Genomic DNA, 15,240 nt, shown 5'->3' on the forward strand with positions numbered 1-15,240 from the left:
CAAAAATTACAATCACTAAAGAAGCATTACTTTTTATGTGAGATGAAACCCGATACACCCTGAACATATAAATAATTTATATTTACCTGAAAGCCTGCAGAGCCGTACTGGAGGGCCCTGAACTTCCTCCATGATGAGGCCCTGCCCGCAATTTAACTAATAAAACTCTAACGATGTTGCACAGCAACACCAAATTCAACACCATATATAAGCACACTGGAACCACCAAAACTGTTGAGTACCAACTTTCGTTCATCCAGCACCTAAACATAAAAAATTAGTCAAAATTATAAATTATTATTCCCTTAAATTAAAGTGAATCTGAAAATGATTTTTCAAATTGATTGCCAGTTCAACAATAGTCAAATGAATGATCACCATAAAAATCTGATTTTTCAATTATTAAGTAACTTTGTTTTTTCCCTAAAAGTCTTGATTTTTTTTGAACGATATTAATCTTATTCAAACGATATAGTAAAAAAAGGCTTTATAAATAAGCGTGCCATTTACCTGAAAGGTATGCTTATATATTCAGAAGATTTTGCATCTTACGTACGTCAAGGAATAAATAAACTTTGTATGTATAGATTCACCGGAAAATTGTTCAAATATAGGGAAATCCTTTAGATTACCAGGAGGTTAGTGATATAAATTCGATGTGGGTGCTCGGTTTTTCGGAGATGTGGGGAAAAAACATATATAAAGTAAATATGACCCGGTATGCCTTCCTATAACTCGTATAGTTGATGTAAACCAAATAAATATAATAAAATAAAAACATACCAAAATTGTCATAACAAATTATACTATGCTATGCCAGGGTCCAAGAATACATGTTCGGATTAACGGATTTGTTGATTATGTTTATGTTTAATTATAGTATAGCACCTTATAATCAACAGGTATGTGAGGTGAAACTTAAAGGGTTGCTACCTTAATTCAAATTATTACTTGAATAATACTTCCAAACTAATGAATATTTTTAACTTCCCGTAGGGCAAGTTATAGTAATCGCAAAAAAATCGAAAATGAAAATTTTTATATATCTTTACGTTTCAGAGGTTTCTGAACATTTTGGCATACCTTAGAAAAAATGGATGTATGTGTGTGTGTGTGTGTGTGTGTGTGTATGTGTGTGTGTATGTATGTATGTGTGTGTATGTATGTGCGGATACAAATTTTCGTCGACGATTTCGGGAACACGGATCAACCGATTTGGATAATTCAAAAAACATTCGATCCGTATGATAAGGAGACGTGCTGATTAGTTTTTGGCAAAGGCAGGTCAAGCCGTTCCGAAGATACGGGGCAAAAAGTTTCGAAAACGGTAACTCAGTTTTAAGAGAACGGAGCGTCCGATTTTAATAATTCAAAAAACATTTTATTTGTATTGACAAGATGAAGAATCGATACAACTTTCATGAAGGTAGGTCCAGCGGTTTCGGAGATATAGAGGAAAAAGTAAAAAAATGAGCCATTTGGCGGTCAAAAATGATCATTAGACATATGCACATCAAATTATCAGATATTTTATAGAGATTTTAACAATAAGTATACATTTTGTTAACATTCCTATCGGTTCCGTACCAATGCTTATGCGTTAGACAGCGACGCGGCGCTTACGCGCTTTATATTTTGTCCCTATGTTGTTAAAGCAGTACGATTGCTTTGAAAAAAAAAGTTCAGATCTTCCACAATATGTCAAAATAAAGAAAAAAAAAATTTTTTTTCAAAAAAAAAAATTTTTTTAAAAAAAAATTTTTAAAAAAAAAATTTTTTTTTTCGAAAAAAACTAATTTTTTGTCCAATTTATAGTTTCTCAAAAATCTTATTTTTTTCAAAGTAATTTTTTTTCAAAAATGTTAATCGTTTTAAAAAAATAATAATAATTTTTGGTACGGGAAGTTCCAGCAATTTGCCTTAAGGCACGATGCCCTAATTGCCTTAAGACAGAATTCCACTTACAGCTAGTTTACCTACATTAATTAGAAAAGTATTTTGTAAATAATTTTTATTTAGATGTCTGTGGTGTTAACTAATTTTTTATGGTCAACTGATATAATCTCAATCAAGATACATATAGTATTAATTCTAAAACTATCTCTATATTATCTGGCCTTTATTGTTAGCTGGCTATTTTAAAATTATTTGTTAAAGTTTGAAAGCGCAATGCATAAATGCAATTTGCAATGCAGCTAATGAATAAATGAAAACTATTTAGCATGTATAATGCACTTACGATCAAAATAAACTTTGCTTACATTTGAATAACAAAAAGTTACATTTATTTTTAGATAACTGAAATATAGTTAAATTCATTCATGCTCTTCATTTCGATTTCCATCACATGGAAATGTGTTACAATTGTCTATATGCTTGAATAAACATTAGAAAATCGATATGCACTTATGCACTTAAGTTTAATTCAATATATCAAAAACAATCGACAGAAAATTGTATTACATTTTGCTATTACGAATACTATATTGGTTTAATATTCAATTAGTAATTAAACGACCGCAAAATGGTTTTTCTTAATTATAGTTATGTAACTTTTGATATTGAGATATGAAAAATATGTGGGCGATATTAATTATAATTAACTATTATAATTAACTAATAAACATATAAATTGGAAATAATTTTACCTCAATATGTAATTGCAATTAAATATTTACATAAAATATTTGTAAAAGAAAACCATATGTGCATTAATTATATTACATGCTGAAAAAGCACGCACGTTTTAATTAATGACAATTTTTTCTTTGTTTTATTTAATATTAAATAATTTTTATGTACCGTATGGTACACATACACAACATATGCTATTGGTAATAAAATATATAATTGAACCATCAAATTAAAATTTCAATACATTTTGCGGTCATTTTAGTCATAGCACCTATTTAAAAAAATAGATAACTCGACAATGTGACTGATCAGGTTAAGTTTTTTTTATTTATAAGTAATAGTTAAAAATAAAACGTCATTGCCAAAATTAATCACCGATTTTGAAAATTAAATTTTAAATTTCGATTTAAATATATAATTACAATTGCAAGTCTTGTTGACCAACCGATTACAATCTTGTTGATCATCTACAATTTTTAGATTTTTTAATTTTTTATTTATTAATAAATAACTCTATCTAAAAACATGACATCTAGTAATTTTTTTGATTAATATAAAGAAGTAAGAAGATATCAGGCCGCTCAATATTGTTGTCCTAATAATATTGTTGTTAAGTATAAGATATTTTGAAAAAAGTTAAACTTAAATAGGAGTAATCTAGACATTCATATAAACTAGTCAAATTTAATTAATCAAATTAGATTAAGAATAAAAAAATCTTCTAGTCTAAGCTAATATTAATCATAGGAATAAGTGTACATTATTGTTACTGTACGTAACTTTATATGTTATTTTGCTAACTGAAAAGTTTTATTCTTTTGAGTGTGTATTCAAAAGTTGTAATATAATATAATTATAATTTGGCACACACGTTCATTGCTGTGATTATCAATATTTTATTGCCTCATTGAGTAGTTTTTAATTTCTTCTGCAACTGTAATTTTTAGATTTGGACAAAATACCACTAATATTTCTTTACTTATAATTTTAACGCAATTCTAATACGGATTACTGTATTTCTGTTTCCTATATCTATTTGATTAGGTTTTCGTTTTATCTCTTCAAACTTTTTTCTTAACATGTAATCGTGTTTTCCGGAAGGCTGAGGAAAATCTTACATAATGCTTATAGACCAGACGTGTGGGCGCTATAGACTTCAACCAGGGTTCGAATTTCGATGAAAAGTCAATGACACCATAGAGGAAAATGCATTTTAATCATAGCTCATATCTTGACTGATAATAATACCATGATAATAATTAACACGAAAAAATAAAAACTCATGAATACTTTATTACCATGTTTCATTAGGTACTAAATCGTGCTAAAATTTTTAAGTCATAAAACTGCTTACCAAGTTCAAATCACAAAGTTCATTCTATATTCTTAAGACGTATTGTTTTTAATTTTTCATTCCCTATACTGTTGAATATTTTATTATGTACCATATATGAACCAAATACTTTTTACAGAGAAGTGGATGTCTTGCACGCCACAATCTTACGTTCCTCTTGGGGTATGCTCTACTTTTGGGAATACTGGCACCAGTAGTGAACAATCTTTATAGAAATATTATATATATATATATATATATATAATATTTATATAACATAAATATTCTCTGCATAATCTAATTATATTCATTAAATTAAGAAAACCCTTGTTTATATTAATGGCACAGGGTTTCATTAACCAATTATGATCTTTAAAAGCATCAGTAGAATCCCTAAGGTTGATCTCCGTAATACATATTATTCTTCTGGTTTTATATGACATGATGTGATATTAATTTCAAGAAACGACTACACATTCTATTTGCAATGTTGCTGTATTTATTAAATTTTAATTTTTAATAACTATATAAAATTACTAAAGTGCAAATAGAGAGATAAATACTGTTTGATATTATCTTGTTTCATTGCATCACTGGAACTTTATGATCATTACTTCAAACCATTGCATATTTACACTCGTTTATCATTGCAATAATATTATTAATTTTTACACGTCATTGTATAACCTACTTGTGCTTTAAATATATTTCATTTCCTCCTACATAAATCATGAAGTGCAATAAATCAATATACAAAAACGAATTATTTCGAACAAAAATATCATGGCCAAAAATATGTTTTTCGAGCTTTGTCGGTGCCAAGAAGGAAAAAATTGCAGAACATAAATTGTAAAATTGGCGTATTTCCTTTGAAAAGAAATAAAATTCGTAAATTAGTTCTTAATGGATTTTGGCAATAGCTGGTGTTCGCTTGAGAATGAAAATTTACAAATTGTACTTCTCCTAAAACTTTTCTTGGCTTTTCTAAGTGCATTTGCACTATTACTTGTATAGGATAAAATCGTATCAAACTAGTAATTCCGGCTAAGACGAAGACAAAAACAATTTATGTAATTAAGCATGTAATAATAATACAATGTTAGAAATACTATATTCCTATACTATTCTATAGTCTATGCTATATAAAATACTATAATATTATAATCAAGATAAATATTTTCCAGAAATTTCAAAACCAAATGAAATCTACATTAAAAGCGCCTAGATATATTCGAAATTGACTAGTTCATAAATGCACTAATTTTTATAAATTGACAGAGAAAAAAGATTTGCAATCAAGACTAAAAAGTCAACCAACTCAAGTATAAAAGAACATCATAGACTTAAGTATAATTTACGATTGATTATGCAGAGTTTATATATTATTTTAATATAAATTTTTACTTAATTTCCTAACCCGAATTTCAAATTTCAAATGTATACCGTTATGTAATATTACAATACCATGTCACCAACAATACTAACCAATAAAATGACTAGATCCTTTCCAAAAGTAATTATATTTATAAAAATTAAAAAAAAAGAGTGTGTTTGATTCACACGCGATTGAAGTAAAACTTATTTGCTACTGTACAAGATGACATTTAAGTAAAAACAAATACATCATATAACAATTTTGAATAATGTTTATTAGTAATATGGTAAAATTTGTGATGCACACATTTATTATAGTGTCAACCGAAAATTTGTATCCGCACACGTACACCTATTTTTTGTAAGGTATGCCAAAATGTTGAGAAACCTCTGAAATGTAAAGATGTATAATAATTTTCATTTTCGATTTTTTTGCGATTACTATAGCTTACCGTACGGGAAGTTAATAATGTACTTAAAGTCATACTTCAAATTTGACATGATCGGTTTGTCATTGTAATTAGCATTTAGAAATGAACCTTTATTAGTGAAATAAAGTAATTGCTGATTAATAAATTCTATAATACTCATTCACACAGTGCATTATATTAAACAACGCCTAAATAAATATTGCTTTAGCAACTTCACTCATCATGTAATTGTGTTTGTAGAACTTCATTTAATTAAAATTAACATACGTTCATTGACTGTTGGTACTTTGTTTACTTTTTCGTTGGCGATATAATCTCATTCTTTGAACAACTGTAATATATGTCTTGCCTAAAGAATATTTTTCATATTAATAACTTCAAAGATTTATAGAAACTATGAATAATATAGAAATAATTTCTAATCAATAGACCTACTAACCATTAATCTTATTAATCAATATTTTCAAGAAACAGGGTGAAATATTTTTCTGATTCAGGCATTTTTCATTAAATCAAGATTTGTACTACGATGTAACTTTGAAATGTTTATTTATCTATGCCGATTACCTTGTTGATATCGGTAAGCATACAACGTTGATACCGGTACGCATACAACGACAATTCAACGACTATTCACATATACGACGACTAATCACAATCGACCCGTATATAGAAATGATTTCATCGAAAGCAAATGACGCACAGTCTGCCTTAACGCATTTCGGTTGTATTTGTACGGATTTACACTCTAGTCGCGCCTAAAGAAGTTTTACTTAAAAAATATATTTGGTTGTTACCTTTTTACCATTACATGCAAGAAGAATAAAACTATCTTATTTCATTCTAAAAAGAAACGATAGAGATTTTACCAGAATAATTAATTTTTCATGACTTCACGTCGGTTTTTCTTTTCTGGATACATATGTATGTACTTGAATGTCTAAAGTCCAAGCAACACGAAAGTAAAGCAGCCAAGTAAACTGTATTTATCGTGCAGTTTTCCCTCGACGTTGGCTGAATCAAATATTAACAGGGTTTAGTCCAAGTGGTATGTCTCTCGAGATTTTTTCCGTGTTTCATCTTGTCTAATACGGGTACGTCCGTCGCCTGCTTTATTATGTACACTCGGCGGCTTATGCGTTTTAAAATAGCCGTCTGCTCATTTTTAATGCGGTACGCACGAGTTTGTTTAACGGTTTAAATATTTAGAAGCAATTTTATAGTATAACCCGTCATAAGGATTATTCCACATAATATTCATCTTTTCCTTATTAAGAATATTGAAATATTAATCGGCGTAATGAGCCTCCACCGACATTGAAAACAAATTAAAAGGGTCGACCCATCGAATTCTATTGGATCAGAAAAAAGGTCAATTGAATTATTTAGTGAGCCATGAAAAAATGATTTTGTTTTAAAGTAAAGAATATTATTCAATTATTTATAACTTTTGGATCCTAATATCCTAACATATATATAAAAATAAATCGGGTTTTCCTTCCTGACGAAATAACTCCAGAACGCACGAACAGATTTCGACAATTTTGCATTCGTTGGAAAGGTCTCGGGCTCCGCAAGGTTTATAGCTAAGAAAATTAGTAGTGCATGATATCGTGCCTTAATGCAAATTGCTGGAACTTTACGCACCGTAATTGAAAATTCGAGTAACATTAGTGAGAATTATCAGAATTATGCTTAGTTAAGTCAACGAGCAATTCTTGCCGCAAAGAATAATGATGTACACGCACTGAATTTCACCATTCAATCAAACATTGCTGGCGATTTGGTGCCATACCAAAGATTCCGACTGGTCTTCGGTTTGACTTTAATCGATTGCAATTTCCAGTTCGCCTTGCGTTCGCAATAACAAGTCGCAAGGCCAATCGCTTAGTGTTTGCGGGATAAATTTCAAATAGATTATTTAGAAAATCATTGTTTTTCACATGAGCAGTTATACGTTGCCCATGTTCGTCGGGTTCGCTAGTCATTATATATAAAATATCATTGTATCAAAAATAACAACACTAATACTCCCTAGTATGAGAATGAGTACTATGGTATTATATGTTTTCGACTTCACAAACAACAACAGAAATAACGATAAATGTAACAATTATTAAAAAACGCAATTATGTACTGACTCTTATGTGTAAAAATTGTCTAGACCTCTAGACAGTCAATGGATTTAACTAAACACAGAATAATCAGTACACATTTGCATTTATTCAAATAATTGCTATTCCTGTTTATTTCTGTTGTTGTTCGTGTTATCAAAAAAATATATTACCATAGTACAGAACCTCATACCATGGAGTAATATATATATACCATGGAGTAATATATGTATTTAGTTCTTATTTTTAATATAAATAGGGCAACTAGAAGTAACGGTTTTATTTAATATAAAAAAATTATATAATGTCTCTTGTAATATGAATTTTTATCATAAAAGTTCTAAACTCAGTTCATATATATTATTTCAATATCAAATTGAAGATTTTACTAGTATTTTTAACTTCCCGTAGGGTAAGTTATTGTAATGGGCCGAAAATCGGAATTTAAATTTTTTACATTTCTCGACGTTTTGAAGGTTTCTGAACATTTTGGCATACCTCAGAAAAAATGGATGTGTGTGTGTGTGTGTGTGTATGTATGTGTGGATACAAATTTCCAGTCACGTTTTAGGGCGCACGGATTAACCGATTTGAATGGTTCAAAAAACATCCGATTCTTATTGATAGGGAAAAGAGCTGATTAGTTTTTGGCAAAGGCAGGTCCAGCCGTTTCGGAGATACGGAGCAAAGAGTGCAGAAAATAGAAATTGTATTTTTGAGAGAACGGAGTATCCGATTTGAATGATCTAAAAAACATTCAATTAGTAATGATTGGGAGAAGTGTTTATTAGTTTTTGGCAAAGGCAGGCCCAGCCATTTCGAAGATACAGAGCTAAATGTACAAAAAATGACAGTTTTTGAGAGAACTAAGCGTCCGATTTAGATGATTCAGAGAACTGTTTGCTTGTTTTAACAAAATAATTGATTTTGGAAAAAAATTGTTTCAAAATTTTTTTTTTCATTTTTTTTTTCAAAAAAAATTTTTTTTTTGTATATCGAAAATAATTCAGATTTGAATTTTAATTCTAACTAAAGTTCTAATATACTTTAAACAAATAATTTCAACTTTGCAATTCAGTTTACATAATTTTTATGAATGTTAGACAATGTTACAGTATGTATTTATAATAGTCTATTTGAAAACATTTAATATTCCTCGAACATTTCGTTACGGTACGGGAGGTTCCAGCAATTTGCCTTAAGGCACGATGCCATACACCCCACTAGTTTCAATATCAAATTGAAGATTTTAAACACACACTAGTATTTTATATTTATTATTTATATCTATCTTTGAAACTAGTATTTTTAATATTTATAGTTATATTATCTCTATAGTTTTATTAAGTTAATAAGGCTGCTGAATATAAACTATTTTTATGTCTATCAGACAAGTAAATGTTTTGCTATTTTTAGTGAAGAGATTATTCAAACTAATTTTAATAATGTAAATAATTACATAATAAGTATGTAAACAATTTAAGCAAAACACGCCTGACCAGATACTAGTTTATAAACAAGAGAATTTCACAATGAATATTATGCGTGAACTGGCGAATAAAACCATTTAGCGTTTTTTTAATGGCAAATTAAATGTCGATTAACATAATTTTCAGTTCGTTATTATGAATACGCTTGACAAAATGTTTACAAGAAACTTTATAGGTCTACCTCATAAAGTAACGCTTTTGTTGACATATGCAATCTTGGAATTTTATTTTTTCTAATTATTTTAGTTCCACATTGTTTGTTCAGTTGATTGCGAATATGCAAACAGTTGGTTTAGATTCTAGTAAGAGACTTTGAAAATATGGTAAACTAATTAATTAGTAATGCTCATTAGGAAACAAAAATTCTTTCACCATGCCAGCATATTTAATTGTATCTAGGTTGAGGACGATTCATGATTTATGTCATAAATTTGATCAATTTGTGGACAGACGTTACTAGAACTTTATCTCCAGCAACACTTGGTTTATAAGAAATTGATTGATTTTGTACGAGACGAGACATTCTATTAGATCTATTTATTGACCATGATGTATTAAGATAGATGATTGCTCAATGTTATCAAACCAGTGAACATCAGTACTTTTGTAATAAATTATAAGGTTACCGCAATTAGAACAGAATTAATTAATTTACCAGCTTGAAAAAATAATGAATATTAATTGCAAACATAGCAACAACACTTTAATTATTAATTTATACTATATCCAAGAAGTTGACTTCAAAACTGATCCTAAAATATACATTTTATCGCATTTTATTTCGATGGTCAGAATTTATTATCCCATACTATATATTAGCAGATTTCCATCAATAGTTTACATAATTTCGATTGATGTATATTATTTTAAGTAGTTAATTGGTTTAAACGTTTATATAAATAAAACACCAGTTAAAAATAAAAATCATACAAAATTATAGACATATCGTATGTTTATTTTAGCCCACATATGTAGGTATATGAATCATCCAAAATGTAAATTTGACATACGACAAGCATAAATCTCAATATATGTAACTTATATATGTAATAAAATACGTGACACGAAACACATAAAATATATGCGCCTTTATAAAATCATACTTACATATAGACCGTGAATGAGAATAAGATAAAGGTTTAAATGCGTGGGATGAATTCAGGTTTTGGCGGAAAATTTAATTATACTCATTAGGTTTTCAATGAATAAAATTATAACATAGCAAATGGAATATATTATCATCAAATTTACTATATTCATCTACATCTCAACGTACTTATATCTCAACTACAATCAACGTACTTAAATTCATTTTTTTTTATAAAGGATGGTCGAATGATTGGTATTAAACGTGATCTTAAAGAAACATTTCAGAGAAAATATTTTGTATAAAGTTATTAGAATATGAATGTATTTATGCTTTTACTCTTATTGTTAGAGATATATTGACAACCTTTTCCAATATAGCAACAATCACAATCATTACAATCCACTTTGGAATCTCTATGTTCACGAGTTTTGGATTTCAACTCATATTCTATACATATATTTATGTATATATACGTATTTGTTAAACTACACTATGTATGTGGTATAAATCAAATATTTACCACCGAATTTTGGTCAAGCATTTCCACATTATAGAATGTGTCACAAATGAGTTTTAGTTTTTGATCCCACCGTGCTTTGGAGCAGATCGAATTGCTGCTGCATGGGCAGTTTATGCGTATAAACAGAATTTAATTAAACCTGACACAAAAAGGGATCTTTGTAAATTTTGCACTGTACACTGGCCATGTTTACCACAATCTACGCTGATCCTCCTTCACATAGTTTTGCTTTTATTAACTTTAAACCTATTGAAGGTTTTCACTTCAACGTATCATGTTATATATTTAGAAAATACTTATTTGCAGGGAGTTTAGATGTAAAGGTTCGATGAATTTTAAATAGTAGACATACATGTTATATTTTATTTTTTTCTCAAAATGCAAGGATTTTTTAAAATTAATTGCTTTTTGGGTGTAAAATAAAATAAAATAAATTTGTAATTCCTCTGAGTTAACAAAACAATCACAGAATATCAATGAGTATTTTAGCACTTGACCCAATTTTACGACTATTGGCATTTTAAATTAATTTGGTCATAAAACATCGACGTTTCAAATTAGGTATTAGCTCTTATACGATTAATCTTTTCTCTGCGAATAAATCTAATTAAGAGTGAGTGCTGAAACACTTTTAATCAAAACCACATATTTAAAATAAATTCTCAGAGCATATGTAAACAAAACTTAGGCGAGATATCTATGAAAAGCCAAAGAAAAAAAAAATTTATAAGGTAAGTTAGCTTGAGATAGATCGAGATAGATCTCACTTTCTGTATATACTAGTTTTTAAACAGACTCTAATACGACAATTAAAAATCTATTGAAAAGTTTTGTCTAAATTTTGTTTAATAAGTCATGCATACGTTTCGAGTTCACATTTGACCCTTCTTCGGTGCACAGACGTAAAAGATACTAACAATCTTAAAAACCCGAAATAATGAAAAAAGACGCGTATAAAATCATTCGTACAAAAAAAATGATTTAAAAAGTACTGATAGTTGTAGTATTAAGTGCAAATTAGATAGGAACGATATATTTATCCTTAAAGCGTTAATCACGTGATCGATTTTTTAAGGATTTTAGGACCCCCCCCTTTGGTGATATGTGGTATCCTCTGACAATGCCGCATAATTTTATGTCAAAACGTGTAAATAATAAATATGCTTAAATATCTATATCTTCTCTTTTTTACTTGATCATCAAGCTGAAAGCATGAAATTCAAACATCAAACATGAAATTTGAAAAATATCACATCAATTATTAGTAATGTTCAGACATAATAATCTGGTTCATTAGTATGTTTTTCGGTATTTAAAAATACATCAAGTCAAGCCTAAATTTTTGCAATCCTACCTCAAACATGTATTTCGTAATTTCATTATTAACCGATTTTATATTGTCAATCATTTTTAGTAACCAAATCACTTTAACTGAAAGTTAAAATCAGTTCAGTTGATATGAAAGTGCAACTTGCCTAAAGGCAATTCCCGAACTCTAATTTGCATGTGATATATCATTTGAAAGAACTCGAAATGTACAACACAAATTTAGTATTTGTTGCTAATTTGCATCAACGTGTAAGATAATTATCTGGAAATTCATATTGACTGAAAGTACAACTTGCCGATATGCAAATCTTGAACACTATTTCCTTGTAATATATCAAATGAAAGATGAAGAGAAGAATACTAATTTAGTACTGGTGCCACATATCAATTTTGGTCAATTGGTGGTATGTAAGAATGAATCCATTGTCCTTTAAGAACACTATATTGTGTCATTTCATTCACAATCTATCTTTCCAATTAAATTCCTTAACTATCATATCCAACTATTCCCCTTCGGCACAATCGATTATATTAATATTATTGCAAGGAATATTCACTCACTGTTCCGTGTCCGGCGGAGATTGTGATCTAAGTGCCGCATATAATGTTATGACAATCCCGGGAGCCGTCCAGCCCAAGGGTATCAGATAGTGTAATAATTTACGCTCGCTGGCGAACGCCGACACCAGGACGGTATGGAGATACAGGCCTTCCATAGCCATCCAGGAATAGTTCGTCAGGAGGAAGTAGTGGAGGATCACGTGCAAAACTCGACAGCCAATCTGAGGAATAAAACAGAGATTGATTTGAAAACTTTCTAATAAGTTATAAGTGTACATATTTCTAAAATTTAGGAGCATTCAAAATTAAATGTTTAATAAAATTCATTGTTATGAATCGATAAGAATTATATAATTTTTTTATACATTGTTGAACAGCAATCAGAACATGTTGTTGTTCTATAGTTATTTGGATAAGTTATTTAACTCAAGTAGTGAGTATAAAAAATTGGCTTGGTAGATGACCCTCCATTGAGGATCACTACATTCTAGAATGATAAAATTCAATCCAAGTTTTTTCGTACCTAAATATATAAAATTATATGCATTCCCCAAGGATTGGTAATATAAATTCCCAAGCAATATTAAATACAAGAAGCCTTGAAATATAAATTATTCGCAATAAGATAATTTAAGGGGCACAACTAGTGTGAAATTTTCAAAAAATCGAATTTTCAATTTTTCCATATTTCGATAGGTTATACCTTTAAAAATAATACATCAAAATTTTAAATCGATATCTTGAATAGTTTCTGAGTTACAGCCATTTAAAGAGTATATATATAGTATATAGTATAAAGATAATTTTATCTTTAAACGTGTTTTTCTCGAAACAGCATTTTCCGAATTTGCTGCAGCGATTACTCAAAAACAAATCATCCGATCACTATCAATATTTTTTTACATGTTCTATATATAGCTCTCCGTAAAATTTGAACAATAGATTTTTTGATCGGATCAAAAATCAAATTTTGGCAGTCCAAAAACGACCAAAATTTTGGGTAAAGTTCGACTTTTTTTAAAAAAAACGCCGTCATTTTGTCAATTTTTGATTTTTTTTATTGCAGTTCATTTTACAGGCAATATTATCTAGTTTAACAAAATTTTTTTTTAAAATTTTATCCACGTAGAAGGCCGGAATCACTGCAGCAGTGAAGGGCCTTTTTTGTCTCGCCGTTGGAGATCGACGATAACTTAAAAAATAGTTGATTTTTTTCTTCAAAAATTTTACTATGTAGTCTTAAAACATGTATAAACATATTCCTAAAATTTTGAAATGATTAGAATAGTTTTTTTGATACAAATTCCCAAAAATCACCTTTTTTTAGGAGGTTACACTAGTTGTGCCCCTTAATATAGGCAACAATCAGTTACTTCATTTTATATAAAGATCTGCGATTCGATTTTAAATAACTATTATCGTACCATATTATCATAACGATTACTTTTCATATTTTTTTGGACAAATTATATAAAAACATAACTAAAATTCAACGTATGTCACATTCAAATTCAAATTCACCGTATGTCTAATATTCAGGTAAAAATATAGTAGTTCAGAATATATATATATATATATATATATATATATATATATATTTTATTCTTTAAAGAAAAAAGTTGGTGTTTGACACGCGCTTGAAGAAATTGTACTAGTGCATCCTTCGTAGAATTTTCCTACTTTCATATTTCCGTCGAACTCGTTACGTATCCAAATAGAAGAAAAATATTACAGAAGTAAAAGATAACATCAAAAGAAAATTTTAGTTAAAGAGCATATGGAGGTAAAATTGCATTATAACTATCAGCAATGCAGCGCGAATATGAAAATTCAAAATCTTATTTTCTTATGTAATCATTGCAAGATCCAACATCGCAACAACTTTGCGATGGCGAATAAAATAAATAATAAACAAACATTAGGAGATATGAAAGCTACATCGCCACGTTATAATCTTTGCTTTTGGACATTTTTATTGTGACGTTTTCAAAGTTTCCGGAAATTAATTCTGTACCCAGGAGAGTTTAAGAGAACCCTTTTGAGAGAAATGAAACCGACGAACTATGGGAATTTTCTTTGAAAATCTATAAATTTAAGAAGTAAATGGATATATAATATTTCTTAATAGGCAACCTGAAGCGATAAGTAGGTATTGAATATAACAAGAAAAATGACTGAATTAAATTTTAATAAAATATATGTATATTACATAGTCCTTAATTTAAAGCAACTGATAATAAATATTTCACTACTTATGTCCAGAAATATTTTAAAAATTTGATAAATATCCATCATTTTAATAAAATACATACATTTCCCAAAGAAGTAATATAAATTATCAATATGTCATGGCAACAATTGCAG

At 28.8% G+C, this 15,240-nt stretch overlaps 1 protein-coding gene across 1 annotated transcript in view; it reads right to left on the bottom strand.

Annotated features, from left to right (window-relative positions):
* Positions 1 to 15,240, bottom strand: part of LOC113370336 (calcitonin gene-related peptide type 1 receptor-like) — a 65,854-nt gene that overhangs the window by 4,317 nt on the left and 46,297 nt on the right. Inside the window, exons 5-6 of the mRNA XM_026611003.1 lie at positions 12,877 to 13,097; positions 87 to 263 (exon numbers count right to left, since the gene is read on the bottom strand). Of these exons, the coding sequence (XP_026466788.1) occupies positions 87 to 263; positions 12,877 to 13,097 (398 nt within the window). The remainder of the gene's footprint in view (positions 1 to 86; positions 264 to 12,876; positions 13,098 to 15,240) is intronic.

This window comes from Ctenocephalides felis, unplaced genomic scaffold, assembly GCF_003426905.1.
Source record: "Ctenocephalides felis isolate EL2017-DRISC unplaced genomic scaffold, ASM342690v1 CF-g0.4_SCAFFOLD_01492, whole genome shotgun sequence".
NCBI lineage: Eukaryota > Metazoa > Arthropoda > Insecta > Siphonaptera > Pulicidae > Ctenocephalides > Ctenocephalides felis.